The sequence below is a fragment of the Eriocheir sinensis genome, chromosome 64, assembly GCF_024679095.1.
Source record: "Eriocheir sinensis breed Jianghai 21 chromosome 64, ASM2467909v1, whole genome shotgun sequence".
NCBI classification, from domain to species: Eukaryota; Metazoa; Arthropoda; class Malacostraca; order Decapoda; family Varunidae; genus Eriocheir; species Eriocheir sinensis.
This window is the reverse complement of record NC_066572.1, coordinates 5,310,781-5,337,176: the sequence shown is the minus strand read 5'-3', so window position 1 is coordinate 5,337,176 and position 26,396 is coordinate 5,310,781. Positions and strand designations below refer to the sequence as shown.

At 44.2% G+C, this 26,396-nt stretch overlaps 1 protein-coding gene across 50 annotated transcripts; it reads left to right on the top strand.

The window, feature by feature from the left end:
• Window positions 1-701: 701 nt before the first annotated feature.
• On the top strand, window positions 702-26,278 carry LOC126987330 (zinc finger protein OZF-like). 50 transcript variants are annotated; one of them, XM_050844264.1, is made up of 7 exons: window positions 703-878; window positions 17,020-23,232; window positions 23,353-23,862; window positions 24,345-24,437; window positions 24,599-24,638; window positions 24,800-24,880; window positions 24,963-26,278. In XM_050844264.1, the coding sequence occupies exon 2, from the start codon at window positions 17,058-17,060 to the stop codon at window positions 18,240-18,242; it is 1,185 nt and encodes a 394-aa protein (XP_050700221.1). In that variant the 5' UTR covers window positions 703-878; window positions 17,020-17,057; the 3' UTR covers window positions 18,243-23,232; window positions 23,353-23,862; window positions 24,345-24,437; window positions 24,599-24,638; window positions 24,800-24,880; window positions 24,963-26,278. The 50 variants fall into 50 exon arrangements, with proteins under 50 accessions (XP_050700210.1, XP_050700221.1, XP_050700218.1 ...); XM_050844261.1 differs by having other exon boundaries at window positions 24,760-24,880; XM_050844260.1 differs by having other exon boundaries at window positions 24,720-24,880.
• The last annotated feature ends 118 nt before the right edge of the window (window positions 26,279-26,396 follow it).

Below are 26,396 nucleotides of genomic sequence, written 5' to 3'. Positions count from 1 at the left end.
TATAAAGGTGGATGTTGGCAGGGAGAGACGAAAGAGTTCGGCCTGGCAGGGTGTCAGCACGTAAGCACAGTTTTAGGGACAATAGGAGGTACTCCATCGGGCCCGTAAGCCTTCCAGGGCTGTGTGAGGAATGGTACGAGGGAGCGGCCCCTGGGAGGCGATCTTTCCCGCACTGAGTGGCTACATCTTGCTGGGGTTGACAGTTCGGCGCCCAGGCAAGCATTTTTGACACGGTTTTCGTCGTAGGAGTTTTGGGCGTTTCCAGGGGTAGTTAAATACTAGTGTCGGTATAATAAGACGCTTTCGCTTCTAACATCAACTTTCTAAAGGTCAAAGAGGGGGTCAGTTGGGTTCTATAATGAGTGTTTCTTTAGGTTAACGGTACAGAGGAAGGGTCAGACTACCACCAGGGTCATACAACTACTCCTGTAAATGCCCACATCTCCCACGAAAGCCTTGTCAAGTATGTATTCTTGGGCGGCGAAATGTTATATAGTTTCATGGTGCTACCTACACATGTATTAATAGTTGTATAATCACACTCTGTCCTGCCTGGGGGTTGGGATGGCATGTTCCTCCCTTCTCCCTTGTTGTTTACCTGCAACAATAAACTATCAATCAATCAACCAATATCTTATAAAACGACCCCAAGTTGTTCCGTGTGTTTTGCTTTTTCTCAGGAGCTGCCGTAACGCCATCACCTGTGACATCAAGATCAAGCCCGAGGTGTGTCAGGGAGGGTGGAGGGCCGCGGCACGTCACCCAGCACCGCCTCGCCGTGTGTTACTTCGCCATTTCTTTCGTTGCATGGCCAGGAAGTCACTCGCCTCAGGAGGGACAGAGGCGGCCAGTGAGGGGTTAGCGCGGACATCACCGAGGTAGAGTGTTGTGGAAGCTTGGGCTGGTGTTCTCAGGTGTGGGAGGGCAGGGAAGGGCAAGGCTGGGCTGGGGTAAGGGAAAGGCTGGTCTGGGAAGGGTAGGGCAGGGCAAGGCTGGGGTAAGGGAAAGGCTGGTCTGGGAAGGGTAGGGCAGGGCAAGGCTGGGGTAAGGGAAAGGCTGGTCTGGGAAGGGTAGGGCAGGAGTGGGTAAGGGCAGGGCAAGGCTGGGGTAAGGGAAAGGCTGGTCTGGGAAGGGTAGGGCAGGGCAAGGCTGGTCTGGGAAGGGTAGGGCAGGGCAAGGCTGGGGTAAGGGAAAGGCTGGTCTGGGAAGGGTAGGGCAGGGCAAGGCTGGGGTAAGGGAAAGGCTGGTCTGGGAAGGGTAGGGCAGGGCAAGGCTGGGGTAAGGGAAAGGCTGGTCTGGGAAGGGTAGGGCAGGGCAAGGCTGGGATAAGGGAAAGGCTGGTCTGGGAAGGGTAGGGCAGGGCAAGGCTGGGGTAAGGGAAAGGCTGGTCTGGGAAGGGTAGGGCAGGAGTGGGTAAGGGAAGGGCAAGGCTGGGGTAAGGGTTGGGTTGGGGAAGGGCAAGGTTGGGGGGTATATGTTCAGAGAGTTGCCCATCTCACTGTGGTACTTCTCACCCTAGCCATGGGTTAGATCTCATTATTCTATGCATTTTGAACCTCATATATATGCATCGCAAACTGATAGAAACGCCACTATCGATTTTTTAAAAATTAGTGGGTTTTTTGCAGGCTGTGGTGTTGTGGGCCCAGGGCGTGGGAGGGATAGCGTGCGGCTTTCAATAATTTGGGCCACACTCGCCTGGTAAGGTTAGATTAATTCTACAGTGTTCTGCCTACTACTGTTGTACTTCTTTAGTTTTATTAAATAATTACAGCTACCACTGCTTACGCGCGCCATATTTGACTGCTCTGGCGATGGCCGTGGCGGCAGTGCAGCCGGTGTTGCGAGAAATACCTCCTCGCAGAAATAAGTTGCATATACATGTGTGGGGGTCGAGGGGGGCGAAGCTCCCCCGTTAGCTGTTAGGTTGTAAAGTTTGGTTGGGATAGTTTAAATATGTTCCCCCACCCTAAACCCTCTGCGAGCTATTTTGCAGCGGCGGCGGCGGATGATGAAATTGCAATAAGTCACTTTTTAGTAGTTTCCAAAGAAAAAAACTATCCAAATGAAAAAGCACAATATTTTGGCCCAAAATAAATAGCCAGTGTATCAGATTTTGAGATGAGCAACTCTGAACATTTACCGGTTGGGGAAGGGCAAGGCTATGATAAGAGCAAGGCTGGGGTAAGGGCAAGGGATAGGGAAGGGCAGTGCTTCATCCATTCATTCATTCATTCATTCATTCCATTTCTAGGGGACCCACAGAGGGCCACTCTCAGATGGCATGATATGCGTGGATTGTGCGGGGGCTACAAGGGGCCAGGACAGGATTAGGATGAGGAAAGGTATTGGGACATGGTGAAGGGTCAGGATTAGGGAGATAATGATTGATGATCCTATTCCTAAATGTGTCAAGAGTGGGACTATTAACTACATGGGATGGGAGATGATTCCACTCTTGGATGCTGCGGGGAAAGAATGAATATTTGAATATACTTGAGTTAGTCTGGTAAGTGTGGTATTTAACCCGGTAGCAGCAGGGATCATGTTTCTTAATGGTCCCTCTAAGCGAGAAAAATGAGAAAAATCATCCCTCACACAAACCATTTCATAATATATATCAACGCATTTGTGATCAGATTATGTATCATCTATTTTGGGGGGTTATTTCATGGCACAAATTTGGCCCGTCGCTGCTATCGGGTTAAGGTTGTGGCTGCCTCTAGTGGATCATGTAGTTGTCGGGTGTAAATAAGTGTCTTTGTTTATGTCTACTAAATTGTTTGTGATTTTATATAGCATTTGTTGTCTGTATTTGTCTTGTGTTGCTAATGGGTCTAGTTTTATGCCTTGTTTAAACAAAGTGACTGATGTGGTGTGTCTTTAATCATGTCTGGCCCATCTTGCAGCTTTGTTTTGTATAGCCTCTAATTTATTTATGTTATTGTTAGTGTGTGGGTCCCAGACAGTGTCACAATATTCTATGTGTGGCCGAACGAGTGTTTTCTATGCAGGCTGGGAACTGTAAGGGCAGGGCTGGGGAAGGGCAAGGCTAGGTAAGGGCAAACCTGACCTAACCTAACTAAATCTATCCTAATATAACCTAACCTAACTAAATCTATCCTAATATAACCTAACCTAACTAAATCTATCCTAATATAACCTAACCTAACTAAATCTATCCTAATATAACCTAACCTAACTATATGTAACCTGACCTAAGTAAATCTGTCCCTTGCAAGATCGGTTAATGGAGGGTCAAACCTGTCCTAACCTTCTAACTAAATTTGCCGTAATGTAACCTAACCCAACCTTACATACTGGGGGGGGGGGGGTCTAGGAAAGGTGGTATTTCTCTACCTTTACACCCGTTGCATTGCATAGGTTGTCATGGCTAAGTATATGCTATTTAACTCCTTGACAATGGTGGAACTAATATGGATGGTCCAAAATTCAGTCACTCAGTTTTGTATGGCAGAAATATAACACTTCCAGATTGCAGTAGAATCTATATAGAGACGATAGTTAAAACATCTATTATGCGGCGTAACTATAATTATGCTATGTTCCTAAGGTCGGCAGTGACTATATATAGACGATTCATTATGGGGGAGCTACTCTTCAAATACTGCTGCTGTCTAAGGATTAATACAGGGGGATGGGGTGCTAGTAAAGATGGTATTTCTCTACTTCAACACCCGTCACACTGCAAAGATTGTTGTCATGGCTATGTATACGCCATTGAGTACAGGGGGGAGGGCTATAGTCCGGCAAATCTTAAGTGGCGGCTCTGACCTAGACAGCCCGCTAGACCCTGTTGCCACGTCTCTTAACTGACCTCGCACACCGTGCCTCTTACACCCTTCTCTCTCTCTCTCTCTCTCTCTGTGTGTGTGTGTGCGAGAAAAGTGGGGGTTTACTCTCATTCGGGGAGCATGGTGCACGACAATGCATAATAATAATAATAATAATAAACCTCTTAAAAAAACGCACCAAGACTCTTTACCCCTTGGGTGGTGTGGAAATAAGATCAAAGTGTAATATTTTAATGTCCGTAGCGACCACTGCCTGGCCATCCCCAGCGGCACCTCACCATTCACCTGCATGACTCACACAGACTTTGCTTGACGGTCCTGGCATTCCATATACAGGTACAGTCTCCATATTTTAACATAATTATTCCATATGGCTGACATTGTATGGCAGATGGCAGACACACACTAAAAAATGGCAGGAATGCGATAATTAAAGCAGGCAGGGCAACTGGCAACTGCGGTGTGTTGGGTTGACTTGAGCTGACAACGCCGCGGCGGCAACGCTGCCAAGTGTTGTACAAATTTCTTTGTATTCACTCACAGATAGAGAATCAATCCTAAAAAACATGTTTGTTTTAATACTAGAGTGAGAGAGAAAGAGAGAGACACGGGGAGAGAGAGAGAGAGAAGGGTGTGAGAGGCACGGTACGCGAGGTCAGTTGGAGACATTGCACCAGAGTCTAGCGGCTGTCTACGTCAGAGCCGCCACTTAAGATTTGCTGGATTATAGTAAAGGTAGTATTTCTCTACTTTTACACCCGTCACACTGCAAAAGTTGTGGTTGTCATGGCTATGTATACGCCACTGAGTATGTGTGTGTGTTTGTGTGTGTGTGGGGGGGTGCTAGTAAAGGTGGTATTTCTCTACCTTTATGCCCGTTGCACTTCAAAAGTTGTGGTTAGGTTTGGTAATATTGGGATAATTTTGTTAGGTTAGGTCAGGTTTGGTTAAGTATAGTTAGTCTATATTAGGTTAGTTAGGTAAAGCATAATTGGGTAGGTTGTATTGTAATGCTGACTTGCCTGATGGGCGAGCCTCCCATAATTAACCAACTTAGCCAGTGGGGTACCTCTTTGGCCGACTGGTATAGGAGTGGCTCTCCCGTTACGCTGGTCGCGGGTTTGATCCCCGGCGCCGGCAAACCTTTCCTTGTCTGGATTAATTTCTCGTGTGTTTCGTTACACGTGATGGACGTGTGGGAGTGGAGAAAAGAGTAAAATTCTGGCATTTCAGTATTACATTAGATTTTGTTTGGTTAGGTCAAGTTATATTAATATAATTTTGTTAATGGACACGTTTCCGGTCAACATATTTATTTCAATTTCTGTCTGTACGGATAAAATAGGCCCGAAATTCAGCTATGGTACTATTTTTTCTTCATGTAAAATAGTAAATGTGGTATAAAATATGGATTAAAGTTAATGAAAAATCACTTGACCTGGAAACGGGTGCTGATTGGTCGTGACGTCACGATGCAGTCGGCAGGCCGCCAACTTTGTGTTACTCCAAGATTTCGTGTTGTGGTGTATGTTTCTAGTGGCTAGCAATGCCTGGAGATGTAACCCACAGTTGTTGGTGATTTGTGCCAATGTGCAAGAGTACATATATACGGACAAAAGTACTCCATGTAAGATATTTCTGTCTGTGCTAGTGAATCCTGCAGTAATTTTCTTTAGTTTCCCCTCGGACTAACTTTTCATCGTGAACTCAACTATTCTCTCTGTCATGTTCTCTGATTATAAAATATTGGTCTGCACTCGTTTTCTTCTTATTCATCTTCAGGCGTTGATTCTCTCTCTGACGTTCCAGAGCCATTGTTTTCTCTAGGTTAGGCTAGGTAAGTTTCCATAATACTGAAATAAATTCAACCTTGATATTTCTCTTTAGTTCCCCCTCGGATTAACTTTTAATCGTGAACTCAACTATTTTCTGTAGAGTAGAGGCGAATCAATTGATTTCACTCCCATTTTAATAAGATACAGGTAACTCGATTTACGCGAGTATTGTGTCCTTGAAGAGGTCACGTAAATCAAAAACAATGTAAATCAAACAAGAGGTAGGTTTCTATCAAAAAATAAATATTCACTTCATTCAGTAGAGAGAGAGAGAGAGAGAGAGAGAGAGAGAGAGAGAGAGAGAGAGAATGTCCATATCACTGAGATATCCACTCAGGCACTCAGTCTCAGCCTCACTCGTGTGAGGAAGAAATGAGGGACACCATGAGCGAATGGCTAGTATTGGTACCGGTGCCGAGCAGTCTGGTACCAGTACTGTACCATATAGCTGGTACTGTTAGCACTGGTACTGGTACCTGCGCACCCCTATTGTTGAGTAGCGTGACAGCGTGGGTACTGTATAATTGTTCAAGTGGCGCACGGGAAGAACTGAGCTCAGCTGTGTGGCCGCAGTGCCGTGTGAGTCCAGTTGCGTGAGACATCTGGTGGCCACTCCATAAAATATCGCGTATAAGTGAAAAAACATGTAAATTAAACATTTATTTGGATTTTGGACCCGGCGTTATTTCAGAAACCCGTAAACCAAACTCTCGTAAATCGAGAGTTACCTGTAACACATTTCCAACACTCTTAAGGTGTTCTGTAAGCACCTATAACATAGCTGTTAGGCACAGTTTGGAGCTGGAGTGGCCATAGCCTATAAAAAAAACAATGGACACAACACTGGTACTGTCGTCTGCTGTACTCTGCTTCAGCCTGATGACGTCACGAGCTAATGGGAGCTTCTCCCCGTGAGATGAGAAGAATTTGAGATATCTCTCTAATATCCAGTCAACTAGCGATTTATAGGACGTAATATGTGCACTACGTTATCATTGTGCACGTACCAATGATATTTCTTGGCTCTTCCCAGAACCGGCAACATGTCCATTTAGGTCTGGTTAGGTTAAGTATAGTTGGGTTAGTCTTTGATGAGATGTATTTAGTTGGTTAAGTATAGTTGGGTTAGTCTTTGATGAGATATATTTAGTTGGTTAAGTATAGTTAACTCCTCAGAACTACAAAAGTTTTTCTCAGGTGATTCCCCATAACGCAAAAGTCATCGAAAAATACACTTCGAAACTGAGAAAAAGTCTTAAAAGACGTTTTATAGAAAATTTTCTGGCGCACCGCACGCTGCTGTGAAATCTGTTTCTTTCTAGCTTGTCGCATTTGGCTAGAATTCCATGATTCCCCCAAAATTACAACTTTTTACTGGTGCGATGTACAGAAAAAATTATTGAAGAAAAGTTGCTCATTTTATCACAATAGAGTCTGAAAAATATAGTTTATAATCTTTGACCAGGAAATTTACTGCCTACAGAGAGCCAAAGTTGTGTGAAACTCAATAAATTTATATATTTTTTTCATTCTGGAACGAATCTCTTTAAATAAAAGTTATAGAAAATAATCCATATAACTTAACTGTGAAATCAGATTATGATTTGGACTGACCGTTTGGCTGGAATTATATGATTCCCAAAAAATTCCAACTTCTGCTTCCCACTTCGTTGAACACTCCTGTGAACAAGATATTGGTTCATCTAGAACATCACGCATATCAGTGGAGGTGTCAAGACTACGCTCAGCACGCAGATGACGAGCAGAAACTAAAGGAAGACCGCCGAAACAAATCGGCTGAGGGAACATAATCGCTCTGCAGACGCCACGATGCGTCGGCAGGAACTGTAGACTATATTTAGCACGGAGTGATTTAAGGGGCAAAAGAGGTGCCAGTTAGTCACTTAGCATCGACATGTACATAGTTTCGAGCGCTGTTCAATTTCCAGAGAGCTTCACTCTCCCTGGCTCTGGCGTCATGCTCGTCGCCTACGTCAGAAAAAAATTATATGACGCCAGCATCATAGTCGTCGTTAAGGGGTTAAAGGTAAAGACGGGTGCGTACGGTATAGCTGTGCATGGCTACGGTGCTCTTTTCTGATCCATTGGTCCTCTGAGCCTGTGGTGGGTATGAACCAGTTACCCCGGGACACAGGCCAGTGTGACATTCGGGTTACCACAGTTTACCTTCTCCCATTTATCGACCTCCCCAAAAGGGGTGGGTAAGCCGCATGGCGACTGCTTGGGCTGGGACTCTGATCAGGGCCCGTGGAGTAGTGGCCAGGCACCACTACCATGGAGGTGCGTTAGTTAGGTTAGCTTAGGTTGTATTGAAATAATTTTATTAGGATAGGTCGTTAGTTTAGGCTATACAGTAATACCTCGGTTTACGAGTGCCTTAGCTCATTAATGTTTTGATTTATGAGCAAAAGAAGTTCACCAAAAATGCCTTGGTTTATGAGCGGTGATTTGGCATACAAGCTTCCTGTTGGCACAAGTCGAAGAAGCAAGCGTGAGTTCCTTTTGTTTGCTGCTAGACAAGAACACTCAGAGCAGAAGAGAATGGGAATTGGATCTCAATCTGGTGTCACACTGGGCCATTTCTCCAACCATGTTGGCGCAACCGGCAACTCCAACCTTTTTGGGTGTGTCACACACGACCAAGGTTGGTTGCCCATATCCTCAACGTTAACAAACCAGTCACCCTGTATCCACACGGTGCTGTTTGCAAAAGTAAGGGTTGTTGTGGCTTGTGCTGCTGTTACTCAAATTATGGACTTGTTGCTTCTGTTAAATGGAAAGAAGAAGCAGTTGTGGGTATGATCGTGGCTTCAAAGACGGGAAGACAGGAGTGTTGACCTAAACCAACAATTCGCTTCTGTTTGGGGATGCGGGCATCCGCGGTTGGTCCTGGCTCCAACGTTTTGAGGAAAATGCCCAGTGTTACACCACCTTTCAGTCTGTGTTGTACAGTCGCAGAGGCAGCACGGCGCACTCGTGTCCGCTTACGTTTGTGCCTAGTGTATGATCTTTGTATTTGCAGCACTGTATTACGTGTTTGTATAATATACTATGTTATTTATATTATTTATTTTTATATCATTATACTATATTATTTATATTACTAATCATTGCATTAGAATAAAATAACATGTATAATTATTTTTGTTAATATTATTGGGAATATGGGAAGCATCAATGGGATTCACATTTAAATGAGAAAATTCGTTTTGGTTACAGGCATTTTGGTTTGTGAGCAAAATCCAGAACAAATTAAATTTGTAAACCGAGGTATGACTGTATAAGGGTGCAGTAGATTTGGTTAGGTTAAGTATAGTTAGGTTAGGCTTTATTAGGTTATATTTAGTAAGGTTAGGTTAAGTATAGTTAGGTTAGGCTTTATTAGGTTATATTTAGTAAGGTTAGGTTAAGTATAGTTAGGTTAGGCTTTATTAGGTTATATTTAGTAAGGTTAGGTTAAGTATAGTTAGGTTAGGCTATATTAGGATAGATTTACATACGTTAGGTTAGGTCAAGTACAGCTAGGTTAGGTTAGGCACAAAGGACAAATTTTTCCTTTACTGTTGGATCATCCAGCACGCGGTGAATGCAGGGCCTGCACGCTAACCACTCAGCCACCGCCTATTTCTTTGCCTTTATTAACAAGTATAATCCTCCTGCCTTAGCCACAGCTTTGACCAACTGTGGCTAAAAAATAAATCAAAATATTCTGGACAAAGAACGCATGAAATTCCCACGTTCACCGCTGGCCTCTACACACACAGAAGAAACCCACACAGGCCAGTGGTGCCGGGCCATGGCGCACAAAAGGCCAGCCTGCTCCAGCTACATACTCTGAATGTTAACAATGCATCCAGGTCATTCATTTATCCTGTGAACTCTATGGGCAGTCACCATCTATGCCTTCAATACACCTCTCATCAGTCATGCTGTATTTATTTAATTGTTTATTTATTTATTTTTTAGGTGGTGCCTTTAGAGCTGGTAGCCTTTCTTCAGGGCTCCCTTCGATGACCCGTCTGTTGGTGGCGCAGCACAGGCATATTTTACTTATAGTGGTTGCCATGCCAGATGACTCTTGCTTGTCTCTTGCTGCCCTCCGCTGCTCCTCTTGACTACAGTCGCTGAAGTTAGGGTTGATGGAAGATCTGGGCAGCGTGTGGGTAATCTTTCCCCAACTCGGCGATTTTTTTATTTATTTAATTTATTTTTTACAGCAGAGGAGACAGTGCAAGGGCGTAAAAAAAAAGGAGAAAATAATAATGGAATAAAAAGCCTGCTGCTTACTGCTCCTAAATAGAGTAGAGTGGCCAGAAAGAGAAATCAATTTCGGGAGGAGAGGTGTCCTGATACCCTCCTCTTGAAAGTGTTCAAGTCGTAGGCAGGAGGATGAAGGAAGATTGCTCCAGAGTTTACCAGCATAAGGGATGAAAGGGTAAAGATGCTGGTTAACTCTTGCATAAGGGGTTTGGACAGTATAGGAATGAGCTTGATCAGAAAGTCGTGTGAGGTGAGGCTGCAGGAGGGGGGGAGGCATGCAGTTAGCAAGTTCAGAAGAGCAGTCAGCGTGAAAAATCAGCGTGTTTTGGTGGGACTCCGCCCTGGGTCCACGGGCTCACCACGCCCTCACGCTGACCACTCAGTGACCACCTCCACTAATTTATTGACTTTAGTTAAGGCTTTTCATGGACTGTCATCAGCCTGTAGGGAAGGAAGAGGCTCTTAGAAGCTCCAAGTCTTGAGGTGCAGCTGGCTGGCTGATTTTCTCAGCCTCCATCACCTTTACCGACTTGTTCTGGAATGTGCTTCCCTGCTTTGTGATTGCCTTGAGGGAGGAGTGCGCTGTAGCTTTAATTAGCACCTACAGTCTTGATTAGGTTGCTCTGTGTATAACAGGACCATAATTATCATATAATTTAAAGATGATTGGATGAAATTTTTTTTTTTTATATATTTTTAAACTGACTTAGGTCTGCTCTGCCATCTGTTCACCAATTTCTTTCTTACTCACACATGAGATACTTTCCTATAATCCTAACAAACGTATGTGATTCCTTTTCAATGTCTGGTTTCATTTACAGTAACAGTAATCCCCTCCATCGCGGGGGTTACGTTCCAGACCCACCCGCGATAAGTGAAAATCCGCGAAATAGAAATACTCTATTTAAATACACCCTAGACATGTTTTTATAACTTTTATGGTACTTATAAAAGCATTTTAAGGTCTTCAAACATACTTTTAAAACTATAGAAACACACCGTACACTGAAGGGAGACACGCGGAACTGAGACAGAACAAGGCGAACAGCTTCTCTCCCTGCGAGATGTTAAGCAGCGAGATGCTTCTAGAACACAACAGCCAGTCAGCGGCCGAGAAAACAATACCGACGCTCTGATTGACTGAATCGGTTGTAATGTGTACATTAAACACATTATACATTATTAGTACATTTAGTTCTCTCTCTCACAGGGACATTAAAAGGTGTGCTGTATTTTAACTATATTAACAGTTTTACACAAAAGTTTACAGTTTGCGTGAGCGAGTCGCATGAAGATAAACAAGCCACACCCTGAGCGGAGCCACTGAGCACCGCCCGCTGCCCGTCACCCGTCTTCTCTCCGCTTCTCTGCGTTGATCGCATAACATAAATGCTGTGCAGCGTGGTTACGAACTACTCTGAATTGTTATATCTCTCTCTCTCTAATGTAACTTCAATGACGGTGTGTGGGGGCAGTGAACGGTATCGGACACAGCAAGCAAACGCTGACCTCAGCGCGCGGCTTTTCCTGCCCCGGTGAGTCGAGTCAGCACAGCCGCACCCGAGAGCACACCCCGCCCCGCCCCGCACCTCCACATAGCCCGCGTGCCCCGCCTCGCACCTCCACACAACCAAGTTTCCTTGGAGGTGTCTCGGCGCTTGTTTATTCCTACAACACAACCAGTCGTAGGTGCGCACTTTCTTCGCCTGGCAACTCGGACTTTTGGGGGTGACTGTGGTGGGCGTATATACTCTGCCCGCTGCCCATCCCACCACCACTACCAGACGACGGACGGCAGACCCTGCCACCCCTGCAGCCCTGCCCCAGCCACCGGCGAGGTGAAGGACGCGCAGGCGCTGAGCAGTGGGGTATCGAGTTGCTGTCTTCGAGGTTTTTAATACATTTTAGCTGACACTACATTGGATTCAGTAATTACACCACTTGTAACATGATTTCAGGTGAATTACTATTATTATGTTCACATGTTTAGGCGTGTGGGGCCATATCTAATCTATTTGATTTTTCTGGCGTGTGGATGTTTAATATTTTTCTCGAGTAACATTGTTACGCATTTTATGTATAATCATTCATTTTCTTTTCTCCTTTCTTTTGTGTGTTTTATTGCACAGTGGAGAAGTTTTGTCTTGCTAAGCCTCACTCATTATTCTTTTTCCTCTTTTATTGTGCATTTTAAAGCATTGGGGAGGAGTCAGCACATACTTAGTGGTGAATGATTATTACTTTACTTATTTTTGCAGCAATATTTTTTTCTTTTACCATTTTTACTCCTCATTTTACTAGTAACTCTTTTAATGGCAGAGAAACCTGACCCGCAGTTACAAGCTCTCACCGAGGACTATGAGGGGTGGGTAGAGAGAAAGAACAGTGCCGTCAAGGATAACGGTAACTGTTGTCATGTAAGGAGTTGTAGCGGTCTTCAAAGGGTGCTTGCTCCTCCTACGCTGCATGAGCAACCAAGAGGTATTTACTTACCTTACTAATCCCACAATGGCTTCTGCCCCTAATCACCCGCTAACAGCAACAGCAGTTAGGCCTTTCGCAGGGTAGCAAGGGAGGCAGATTAGTCGGCCAGGGACTTCTTGTTTCAAAGTGAGATTGTCATGGACAGTTCGTTCGTGTCACATCCGGAAGATAAAATATCTCTCAGCCGCTCGAAGGTCAATCCCGGGAACGGGGCACGGCCCTCATAAACAAGAGCGCGTTCACAGGACGGAAGGATTATGAAGCGTTTCGGTCACTTTTTCTTGAAACATTTGGGGAAGATGGGCAACACAGCCTCGTAAAGGGTGTATATTTTGCTGTGGACACTGTGCAAACGAGTGGCCTTTTTAACAGGCCAGTAGACGCCTATAGGCTATCTACTGATTTGATCTCGTGTTTTAAACAAGGAAACTGGACAGATGGAGAAACCATTTCTGTAGCTAATGCTAGATTATTACTAGAGTTCCTTGTGTACATGATTGTCCTTAAAGTTCCTCTTCGAAGGAGTGCAGTATCCCTTGACTACAGCCCCACTGGCAACCTACACGGTTTTATCAGCCAACTTTTATGGCACTTAAAGTAATTTTGGGTCCTTTTTGAAGCTTCTTTTGCCATCGATATGTTCGTCGGGGAGGGGGGCCTTCGCGACCCTCTGACCTAAACCTTTTTGGGTGTTACCAGCGAAAAAAAAAAAAAAAAAATTCCATGGTGTGTTCTTTTACCCGTGGTTTAGGCAGAAATAGTCAGATAAATAGGTGGACAGAAATTTGAGCTTTACGATCTATTTTTTTCAATACACAGAATGTGCATAGTGATCGTCTCCAAAGACTAGCGCCGGCTTGAGGTTCAGCCTGACGCTGCTTTGTGTATCTTTCCACCACACGACTATAACCTGCATCCTCGCATCTACTAATTTATGTTTGGTTCCTGAGCTTTTGCCTGCATCTTTTCATGCGAGAAGGGGAGTGCTTGAGTAATACTTTTCACTCTAACCCACTATTTTCTTTTATTGCTGAGTTGATGCAAGGCAGTCAGTCTTCTTCATTTAATTGGAGCCGTAATAACCGAGGGTGTAGACTAACATAGGGATAGGTACAATTTAACCTTGAACCTCATGTGCTTGTGCTTAAAACAGACTTTTTCTCTGCACTGACAGACTTAACTTGAGCAGATGCTGTCCCTAACTTTTATTGTAACCAGCATGTGAATACCTGTAAGCTTTGGAAGTAAGCAGACAAGTCTTACTTACCCTTACTTGACATGCCACTGTTACCCGTTACGGGAATTATTTTTGGCGTCACAGATGTCAGTCATCCACGTTCATTACGATCGAGGGATAGGTGGAAATTTGTCTTTTTAATTTGATGTTTATTAATGCTGGAATTACTTTAATCAATTATGCAGGAGTTATATATTTCAGTGAGATTTGTTACAACAGTGATTTCACAACTTGGTGACAGGATTTTCTTTTATAGTACTGTAGACCTGAAAAACGGAGTATCAGGAGTTAGTTGTGCTGACTGCCGATGCTTCTAAGGTTCTCCAGACTTGTCCTTGTTATCACATTGTAACTATTAGGAGACTCTACGGATAACATTACCTCTTTTCACACAACCTTATCTATTGTTGTAAACCCCACCCGTCTCAAAGGCGTGCCGAGGGTAACGACACTGGCAGTTAATTGTCACGCAACGGATGAGTGTTTCTCTGCGACAGTTTTGTGTCCAGGTGTGACTCGAAGGTTCAGTGTGTAGCAGATCTTCTTCAAGGATTGTTCCTTTTTCTTTTTACTATTCCAAATAGCTTCATTACCATGTATCCTAATGACAGTTTAGTCAATTTAATTTTTCTAGGATGTATCATGTAAATAATTTTTCGAGCTATTATTTTGTTTTCTCGGAATAGTACTCAACTTCCACGTCCACGACTCTAGCCCTATTTACCTCGCCCTGTATGTACTTTGCCCATTTCTTGTTACTTCCATGATTATTTTTATTATCATTGGCATTTCCCGATGTTGTATCGTTAGGCGGGCTCTGACTTGTATATATTTTTTTAATACAACCATAACGGGACCTCATTTAACTAGTACACATTGTGGGACTGTAACATGGGTAGGTACACTGCTTTTAAAGGTCGGGTGAGTTGCGAGGTCGCGACTTTTAGGGAACCGAGCGATGTAATGTGTTTATTATAATGTACACGTGAATGTATGACTGTACGTGTGGCGACACCCGGTTGGTGTCACACAACAGGATGTTTAAAAACACGTCGTGCTTTTGGCCGTGGGAAGCTGTGATGAACTGACACTAGGATCAGCAAATGATGACTTTCATCAGCCGTCATCAACCGGAACCCACACCCTTCCAGGACGAAACAAGATGCAATAAAAAGGGCGATCAACGCAGAGAAGACGGGTGACGGGCAGCGGGCGGTGCTCAGCCGCTCCGCTCGGGGTGTGGCTTGCTCCGTGCGACTCGCTCACGCAAACTGTAAACTTTTGTGTAAAACTGTTAATATAGTTAAAATACAGCACACCTTTTAATGTCCCTGTGAGAGAGAGAACTAAAGTGAACTAAAGTGAGCTTATAACGGCTACCGCTCGGCCAACTAAAAGGCTATTGTGTTGTCTCACCTACTACAATCAACTTGTGAAGCAGGCCACGGTAACACTGGCTCTGTGAAAAAGGAGATAACAGTTCGCGCCTTAAACTTAACACAATAACACAAACCACGTTAAAAATAACGCTTAAAAGTCGTTAACATGGTACATACGGCCATTCTATCTTGATGCACGAGATTTAAACTCAGAATGCTGTGAAATGGCAAATATATATGCGATATCAAAATTTATAGGTCTTACAATAAAAACTGCGAAAACTGAACCGCGATATCATGGGAGTTTACTGTACTTTATTTATTTATTTTTTTATTTTATTTTTATATATGTGTTTTTAGATAACATAGAAAAAATATGAGTTCCAGTCCTTGTTCTATGTATGCCGCTGAGGTTCCCTTCCAACCAGTGTTCCCCATGCACTGAGGGTGGAGGCCGTAGAGCAGTGGCCTTTAGTGGTGCCGTGCCATGACGAGAGGCACCAGCTGAGTTGTGAGACTCACTAGAATGCAATGATATGTGATGATCATTCATTATCCATTGCAAAAAATGCACAGTAATGATTCCCAGTGCACCACGCCACACACGGGGTATTTGAATCCCTTCACTAGGGCCTTTTAACCTGGTAGCAGCGGGGATCATGTTTCTTAATGGTCCCTCTCAGCGAGAAAAAATCACCCTCACACAAACCATTTCATAATATATATCAAAGCATTTGTGATCAGTTTATGCATCATCTATTTTGGGGGGTTAAAATCATGGCACAAATTTGGCCCGTCGCTGCTGCCGGGTTAAATTTATGGTAGACGAAAAATACACCGCCACTCAATGCCTCTAAGCCAGTAGATGTTGGGACAACATGGAACACAGTTTTGTATATTTTCAATTTTTATTTTGATATTGAACAGCGTACTCTCCCCTTGAGCTGATCTGGGAACGTTGAATCTGCTTCCCCAATCTTTAAGTTCATAACACTGCAAAACTTTTGAACCATCCGTCGCTAGCTTTGAATTGTTTTGCCTCGCCCTCTTGAAGACATCCTGAGAAGTGTTCATAAAGGCCGCTGTATATACCGACGCACAGGACGCATCACCACATAAGACACACCCAGCCTTACACCAACCTTATTTTGATTTTATTATTTATTAACTTATATATCTATATTTACTACATTCCATCTTAAATTTAGAATTGGTTCATTCACACTTTGTAACCCTGATCAAATGCTACCCTAACTTTCTAATGCTGCCCATGTGTTTCATCCCACAGTTACTGGTGTTTTCCCTGCCTGTCCATCAATTAACATAATCCTAATTCTCAGCCACTCTACCACCATGCTGGTGACGTGGTACCAGCGGACAACACACTTCAAACAGTCCTGGTAGAGTCATGCTTCATGGGATGGTGTGTTGCGAGCCGCCTCTCATGCTGGTGTAGCCCACTTAGAGAATAACCAATAACCTGAACTCGAATGGAAAATTTTTGAACACAAGTAACCTGTGTTCAAACCTTCTTCACGCGTTCGTTACATGTGTTGGCAATATTTAGTTGACAATATATGTCTGGTTGACAATATTTGAGTGATATGGCCACAGGGCGCAACTTAAACCCATAAAAATGTGAGGATTTTGGGGCCTGGAACGGATTATTTTTTTCTTCATTAATTTCAATGGGATAAATTGCTTCCTAATTCGAACATTCTCAATTCGAACAGCCCGAATGAACCAGTTAAGTTTGAATCATGAGGTACCACTGTACTTTTAAACCTGTAGGATATGGACTGACAGACTTCCCCTGTAGAGCAGTCCACGGGCTACAAGTACTGAGGAGCATGAATTCAATTACCAGGAGCTTGTGTTCACCATATTCATTTGTTCACCATATTCATGTGTTTCTTGGGACCTTACTGTAGAATTAATTGTAAGCTTTAGGTGGTAGCCTTATTGTATCTATGTCTGTTTCCTTGCAGATGCTGTGAAGGGGAGACATCCGTTGGACGGCCTGAAGATGGAGGACGCCCCTGCCACTGTGGAGGAAGACGGCGCCACAGAGGAAGTGTTGAAGTTTAAGTGTCACCAGTGCGAGGAAGTGCTGAGCAGCCAGAGCCGGTTCATTCAGCACTCACTGTCCCATTGTGGTGTGGCTGTCTTCTGCTGCCAGGACTGTGAGCAGCTGTTTTACTGTGAGAAGCAGCTGGAGCAACATGCCTCCCTTCACGGCAGCCAGGAGAAATACGGATGCAAGGTGTGTGGCAAGCTGTTCACGAGGGAGAGTAACCTTGACAGACACATGAAGATTCACTCTGGGGAGAGGGACTTTGTGTGTGAGGTGTGTGGGAAGGCGTTCGTCAGGAAGAGCGACCTCCAGCAACATGAGAACATCCACGCTGACTTTAAAAAGTTTAAATGCAGCGAATGCGGCAAGGCGTTCGCTCAGAGGGGTAGTCTAGCGCGACATGTGCTGAGCATCCACCCCGGGGCAAACCAGCACAGGTGTGACGAGTGTGGGGCGTCTTTCACCTCAAAAAGCGAACTCAACCGACACGTAAAGATGCACATCCTGGCGCGTGGCTACCACTGCGACGTGTGCGGCAAAACCTTCAATTTGCACAGCAGCTACAAGCGACACATGAACATACACACACAAGAGAAGCAGTACAGGTGTATGATATGTGAGAAGGTATTCAACAACAAGAACAACCTCACCAAGCACCTCAACACACACACCGGGGAGCAGCAGTTTAAGTGTGAGGTCTGTGGACGCACTCAGTACTCTCGGAGCGACCTGACGCGGCACATGAACATACACACCAAGGAGATAGAGTACAAATGCGAGGAGTGCGGGAAAGTGTTTTACAAGAAGAGTGACCTGACTCGACACACCAACATCCACACGCAGGCACGAATATACCCGTGCGAGGAGTGTGGCCGCACCTTCACGCACAGGAGCAGCTACAAGCAGCACGTCAACATTCACACCCGGGCGGAACAGTTCTGCTGCGACGAGTGCGACAAAGTGTTCTACCAGAGGTCCAGTCTCGTCAAGCACAAGAACATACACGCCGGAATCAAGTACGAGTGCGACGAGTGCGAAAAGACGTTCAACGAAAAGGGTCACCTCAATAAGCATAAGAATGTTCACGCCAGACGAAGGGAGAGACTAAGAGACGGCTACAGTAAATCCTCCAGTTAATAACACCATCATCATCATCATCATCATCACCAGACTTCCCTAGTCCAGTGCAGTGCCTTGCCCAGTGTTCTCCACCCCTCTCTGGCTGGTGTTAGTGTGCTCCATTGTGCACTGGCCTAGGACCTAATGTAGTCTCTGCCTGGTTCTTTGGCTGATGGAAGTGTGCTCCATTATGCTCCAGCAAGGGCTCAAGTTTTATCTCTTCACATGGTTCTCTGTCTGGTGTTAGTGCATTCCAACCTGCTGTGGGTAAGGTTCTAGTTTCATCTCATTATCTGGATATTTTTCTGATGGATGAAGCAGTACAGGCTGTTCATGAGTGTGACAAAGACATTTAGATCATGGAAGATTCAGCACACCTTGGTAGTTTAGTACAGAGAAATGCAGACTGAGAGGTTCCTGGGGCTGGGCCTGCCACACGGTGTTATGGACTCCCTCAGCACAAGCATATGACGTTGTACATACCTGTGTAGAAGGACAAAGGTTCAGACCTTCACATCGCTTGTGCTTCCTGTCTCACTCAGTGGCTGTGTGACATGGAGACTAAATGGACTTGGAGAGGTGAATTGATGCCTCTGGTAATAATTGATTACTCATGATCATGGGATATCCTGCCTCTGGGACTGAAGGTCTCCTGGGCCAAAACCAAGGTCCAGTCGTGTAGTGGCTTGCTGGATGACTTGGTTTAATCTGTTCATGCATGTGGTGAAGATGCTGATGTCACCAAAAGCTTGACATACCTTGGTAGTGTAGTGCATAACAATGGTGGGTCTTACCAGGAAGTCACTCGACGGATTGGCCTGGCCCACGGTGTTATGGACTTGCTGAATACGAGTATATAACATTGTAGATACCTATGCAGGCGGACAAAGATTTGAATCTAAGTAGGTTGTGCTCCCTGTCTTACTGTATGGCCCTGAGACATAGACACTGAATAGCAACTTGGAGAGGCATGTCGATGCCTTTGGTACCAAGTGGCTTCGCAGGGTCATGGGGTATCGCTGGAAAGACTTCGTGTTGAACCAGCGACTACTCCGTCAAACTGAATCAAGGCCTGTTACTAGCTTAGTCCGTGAATGCCAACTCTGGCTGTATGGGCACATGGCGCGCCTCCCAGACGTCGATCCTGCCCACAGGGTTGTTTCTGTATGAGACAACCCTGAGTGGAGAGGCCAAGGGGACGCCCACGTAACTCATGGCTGGGGTAAGGCAGCTGATCCTGCCGGGAGGGACTTAGGATGGAGAGGGCAGCTGCCTTGGGACTTGCTTGGGAGTATAGGCGGTGAGTGAAGCGATGCGCCCCCGGGCGTATGCTCCCCTTTCGTAGCATCAGTATGAGGTATTGCTGGAATGACTGTGTCAAATTGGCAGATTTTCTGAGACTGGATCAAGGCTTATTACTTGCATAGTTCATGACCACCAGCCCCACCTCTATGGACATGTGGCACACTACCCACCAGCCAACCCTGCTCACCGGGTGTTACTCTGAGAGACATTCCTGAGTGGAGGAGGAGGCCAAAGGGACACCCACACAGCTTGAGGTTGGGCAAGTCAGTTGATCCTGCCATGGGGCACTTGGGATGGGAAGGGAGGCTGCATGGAGACTTACTTGTCCTAGGGTGGGTGAGGCAGCTCCCCCTCTGGCATGGGGCTCTGTTGATTGATTTCTGGTTTTAAAGTACAACATCCAGCTAAGGCAAATTATATGATTTAATCTCCACTTTGTTCTCAGTTGACCTTGGCTTCTACAATCACTCACTTGCCACTCTGTTACTCTGGGCTGTCATCAGGTTCATGCATGAATAACCTGCATTAGTTCACTTTCTGATTGTACTTGACATTAGGATACCTTCAGCTTTGTCATTCCCAGTCCATGATGCTCTCTCTCCCCATGTTATTGTCCTGCCCCCTCACTGGAGCTTCCCTCAGGGGGTACACAAGGCTACACAAGGACATAGGGAGACCACCAGAGGCCAGACAGACAGCCCACACAAGACAGCTCCTGAAAACGAGCTGCACACCAAATCCCATCCCGGCCACAAAAGCAACTAATCTCCATTTAACCCGTCCGCTGCAATTGGCACGGATTTGGCCTTCACTGGTAGCCTGGTAATGCATACTCCCAGGTCTTCCTCTGCCTCTGTGGTGGATAGTGGAGTGTTTCCCTTGTGGTATTGGTGTGCTGCAGGACTTTACATTTTCTTCATTTAATTGTAGCAGCCACTTTTTGTTCCATTCCTGTAGCTTGGTGAGGTCTGCTTGTAGGAAATCCACAGTCAAGGGGTTAAAGGATTCATTTGTGTTTGCTTCAACTACACATCTACTCAGTTTGTTCCACTCATCCTCCACTCTGTCTGTTTTTACCCATTTCTTTTCTGAGAAGTGCTTGTCCTCAAATCAATTTTCCATATGATCACTTCGTTTATGTTGCCCTTGTTAATACCCTCAATCCCTTTGAACACCTCAGTCTATGTCGTTCCAAATAATGCAAGTTAACTCGGTAGAAGTGACATGCCAAATTTGTGGCTTCACCGTGTAGCAGTGATGGGCCAAATTTGTGGCTTCACCGTGTACCAGTGACGGGCCAAATTTGTGGCTTCACCGTGTAGCAGTGACGGGCCAAATTTGTGGCTTCACCGTGTAGCAGTGACGGGCCAAATTTGTGGCTTCACCGTGTAGCAGTGATGGGCCAAATTTGTGGCTTCACCGTGTAGCAGTGATGGGCCAAATTTGTGGCTTCACCGTGTAGCAGTGATGGGCCAAATTTGTGGCTTCACCATGTAGCAGTGACGGGCCAAATTTGTGCCATGATATAAAACCCCCCAAAATAGATGATGCATAAAGTGATCACAAATGCTTTGATATATACTATGCAATGGTCTGTGTGAGTGATGATTTTTTCTGATTTTTCTTGCTCAGAGGGACCATTAAGAAACATGATCCCCGCTGCTACTGGGTTAAACTGCTTTAGTCTTTTTCTGTACGTTAAGTTCCTAAGTCCCTGGATTGTTTTAGTCATTCTCCTCTATTGTTTCAAGGGGCTATATCCTTCCTGTAATAGGGGTGCCAGAACTGAACAGCATAATCTAGGTGGGGCATAACCAGAGACAAATACAACTGGAGGATAACTTACGCGCTCTGGTTGCTGACACCTCAAAATAAACCCCAAGACTTTCTGCTGTTTCTAGTGATAATACAATCATTCTTGTGTTGAGGTCAGAGCTTGCACGCACACCCGAATCCCCCTTGCTGCTGGAGTGGTCAAGGGGCGAGTTATTTAGTGTGTAATTACTCTGGGGGTTATTTCTTCCCACACTAAGGACGTTGCATTTGTCAATATTGAACTGCATCGTACATTTGTCGGGCCACTCATACAGGACATTTAGTTCCTCATGGAGTATAGCAGCAGCGTTGTCTGAAGTGATCAGTCTTCCTATTTTTGTGTGGGCAGACTTCCTTGTGCCGCTGGTTACATGGCAGAGACATCTTCAACTTTCCCTGTTCCATCACTCCTCCAGAGCACACTTGGTCCCTTACCTAACAACTTTAATATACATCCACTATGTTGATGCATTTCAAGGGTGGTTCACCTCTGAGACCTCCTCCCTTGCTACCCTCATTCACCCTTCTCAGAGTAAGCCTCATTCATTCTTATGAAATAAAAACATAAGAAGTTTAATTGCATTGTTTGGGAAGGCAGTCTGCAAGGTGGTTCAATTGAAGTATTTAACCCATCTGCTGTGATTGGAACGACTTTGGCTTTCACTGGTAGCCTGATAACATACAGTCCCATGTCTTTCTCTGCCTCTGTGGTGGAGAGCAGAGTGTTTCCCATGTGGTATGGGTATGTGGGCTATCCCCTCCCAAGGTGCAGGACTTTACATGTTTCTTCATTGAATTGTAGCAGACACTTTTTGATCCATTCCTGTAGCTCGGTGAGGTCTTCTGTTAGGAAATTTGCAGTCAATGGGTTAAATGTGTCGAGGGGATTAGCAAGGGCAAATTAGAGAAAGCACTCATATTGAAAGCAGATGTTATAACAGCAACGGGTATGGATAGGGTTAATTCAGGTTCAGGAAGAAAAAAGGTAAAACTGGTTCATGAATAGGGTGTGGGTGAGTGGAACAAACTAAGCAGGTATTCAGTTGATGGTAACACTATTATAAGCTTTGAATGAAGGTTAGATAGTCAAGAGTGAGGGTGGGTGTTAGCGAATTACTCTTTCCCAGGAGCTGTGACGTGTGTGCTGCTGTCTCTGTGTATCCTCGTGCATCCTGCCAGTTCTATTGTATGGCTCAGAAACTTATTGGAGCCTTACTAAAGGTCCAGAGAGACAGCTAAGATGCACACAAAGATGGGTGGAGAGAAGGATATTGTGTTTTAGGAAGAGGCAGAGGTTGAAGATATTCCAATGGGCTCGGGCAAGGCATCATGTGTAGACCTGATAACAGATAGATAACAAAAGTAACAGTGACAACCCAGATCTTGTAGCGTCAGAGGAGACAGAGAACCCGGTGGAAAGATAAAACTATAGCATTTGCTAGAGCAGGATGGTACGTGAACCTCAGAGAGAGAGAGAGAGAGAGAGAGGTGGAAGATGCTGGGAAAGGCCTTTATCCTGCAGTGGACTGACTAGTGGTGGCTGTTGCTGCTATTTTCATTGCTTCTGGATATATTGTTTACCTAATAAGCAAAAGCTGACAGAACCAAATTTAGCTGCAGTTAAAGTCCGTTGATATGAACTCCATTGATCAAAAAATACTTTAGTCTGAATTCGTGCCAATGGAATCCTAGAATAAGACTGAATTCTTGAGGGCAGAAAGTTATGTTCTTCCCACAGATCAAAATTGCATGATATTTTGAAGGCATGAATTTATAATCATCCCAAGGAACAACGGTGACATTCTTAGAGACAGGCAGTTATCACCCCCACCGTAGGGAACGTTGACGGCAGGAAATTATGACCCCTGTAAAGAAGTGATTGTTGAAGGTAGGAAATTATGACCCCTGTAAAGAAGTGATTGTTGAAGGTAGGAAATTATGACCCCTGTAAAGAAGTGATTGTTGAAGGTAGGAAATTATGACCCCTGTAAAGAAGTGATTGTTGAAGGCAGGAAATTATGACCCCTGTAAAGAAGTGATTGTTGAAGGCAGGAAATTATGACCCCTGTAAAGAAGTGATTGTTGAAGGCAGGAAATTATGACCCCTGTAAAGAAGTGATTGTTGAAGGCAGGAAATTATGACCCCTGTAAAGAAGGAATTATTGAAGGCAGGAAATTATGACCCCTGTAAAGAAGTGATTATTGAAGGCAGGAAATTATGACCCCTGTAAAGAAGTGATTGTTGAAGGCAGGAAATTATGACCCCTGTAAAGAAGGAATTATTGAAGGCAGGAAATTATGACCCCTGTAAAGAAGTGAATTATTGAAGGCAGGAAATTATGACCCCTGTAAAGAAGGAATTATTGAAGGCAGGAAATTATGACCCCTGTAAAGAAGTGAATTATTGAAGGCAGGAAATTATGACCCCTGTAAAGAAGTGAATTATTGAAGGCAGGAAATTATGACCCCTGTAAAGAAGGAATTATTGAAGGCAGGAAATTATGACCCCTGTAAAGAAGTGAATTATTGAAGGCAGGAAATTATGACCCCTGTAAAGAAGGAATCATTGAAGGCAGGAAATTATGACCCATGTAAAGAAGGAATTATTGAAGGTAGAAAATTATGACCCCTGTAAAGAAGGAATTATTGAAGGCAGGAAATTATGACCCCTGTAAAGAAGGAATTATTGAAGGCAGGAAATTATGACCCCTGTAAAGAAGGAATTATTGAAGGCAGGAAATTATGACCCCTGTAAAGAAGGAATTATTGAAGGCAGGAAATTATGACCCCTGTAAAGAAGGAATTATTGAAGGCAGGAAATTATGACCCCTGTAAAGAAGGAATTATTGGAGGCAGGAAATTATGACCCCTGTAAAGAAGGAATTATTGAAGGCAGGAAATTATGACCCCTGTAAAGAAGGAATTATTGAAGGCAGGAAATTATGACCCCTGTAAAGAAGGAATTATTGAAGGTAGAAAATTATGACCCCTGTAAAGAAGTGAATTATTGGAGGCAGGAAATTATGACCCCTGTAAAGAAGGAATTATTGAAGGCAGGAAATTATGACCCCTGTAAAGAAGGAATTATTGAAGGTAGAAAATTATGACCCCTGTAAAGAAGGAATTATTGAAGGTAGAAAATTATGACCCCTGTAAAGAAGTGAATTATTGGAGGCAGGAAAGAATGACCCCTGTAAAGGAGGAATTATTGAAGGCAGGAAATAAGGACCCCTGTAAAGAAGGAATTATTGAAGGCAGGAAATTATGACCCCTGTAAAGAAGGAATTATTGAAGGTAGAAAATTATGACCCCTGTAAAGAAGTGAATTATTGGAGGCAGGAAATTATGACCCCTGTAAAGAAGGAATTATTGGAGGCAGGAAATTATGACCCCTGTAAAGAAGGAATTATTGGAGGCAGGAAATTATGACCCCTGTAAAGAAGGAATTATTGGAGGCAGGAAATTATGACCCATGTAAAGAAGTGAATTATTGGAGGCAGGAAATTATGACCCCTGTAAAGAAGGAATTATTGAAGGTAGAAAATTATGACCCATGTAAAGAAGTGAATTATCGAAGGTAGAAAATTATGACCCATGTAAAGAAGTGAATTATTGAAGGTAGAAAATTATGACCCATGTAAAGAAGTGAATTATTGATGGCTGTCTGATTCTTGGAGGCAGGACCATACACTTAATTCCTTAAACAAGAGTGATGCTTCAAGGCAGGAAAGTGTAATCCCTGAAGAAGAAAAAGTAAGTTCTTGAAGGCAGGACATTGCAGGCTCCTCAAAGACAAGTTCCATAATTGTTAGTGCAGAAATCATTCAAGATAACTTAGGCTAATGGACTTCACAGAATTTCTGAAATGTTTGGTAGTTTTGTGTGGCTTGATAAATTGATTTTGTACATACTATGGAGGTAGAATAGATGGATGCAGCACCTCACAGGGAAAGTGAAAAGTGAGGCCACTGTGAGTACTGATGTTGGGATTGGCAGAAAGCGGATAAACATAACCACCTCACCTAACCCTTCCCTGCCCTCCCCTTCCCAGTCGTTGAGTTACCTGATTACAGGAGGACAATCTTGTCTGTGCAAGCCAGTATTCTACTTCCATAGTGTGAGCTTCTTGTCCGGCACGTGATTGATGCTGTCCCTGGCAGCTGGTTGCCAGAAGTGTCTGTACAGATAGTAACTGTCTAGCAGTTGTGGGAATACTGTTTCTGTTCAGTACATAAATGTTTGTTAAAAAAAATAAAAGTCTTAGATGAAGTTACTGAGGTTTATCAATGTGAGATAATGATTTTGCCAGTAATTTCCAACTGTCAAAATTACAGTGAAATTGCTGCATGTTGTATTGCAGGCTTGTTTGTGCTAAGATAACCTACACAGTGTGAGGTGTGCATTGATGCCTTAACCTTAACAGACTCCAAGCAATCTAAGGAAAGCCTAGTGCATCCACAAGGTGGTGTCATTGTCTTACATGTTCAAAACATGAGGCAGGATGGACTGCACCAAAAAAAAAAAAAAAAAAAAGGGAAAGCAATCTGTCATGAATTGGCTCAGTGTTAGCAACTCAAGCAAATGTGTTTTCCAAGTTGTCTGTGTACATGCCAGTGAGACACATGTCCTTTGTCATGTCACTTGCCTTTAATTAAAACATGTTGAAAGTTATTTACATGTGTGAAACGATTATACTGTCAAACAGCTCACTGGGAAACTTCAAGTTCAGGCTATGGCAAAAAGAGTTGCCAGACATCCAGCAAGATCATTCCTGTCAGCGGCCGGCTGTGCCTGATGACGAGGAACATTGTGCTGTATTATATTTTAATTCATATAGTATGCATTTTATATGTATGGTGAAATGTTTATCCTTAGTATATCATTCATTTTTACCATTATTTGATATATTACCCTAATAAACATTGGAGCAATGATCACAGAGTTTGTATTGTTGCAAATGGTTGGGGCCTGATGCTGCCAGGCAGGGGCAGGGTAGACCTGCTGCCTGCTGGACTTGTTGGGATGAACTGGCCCACCCATGCAGGGCACCTC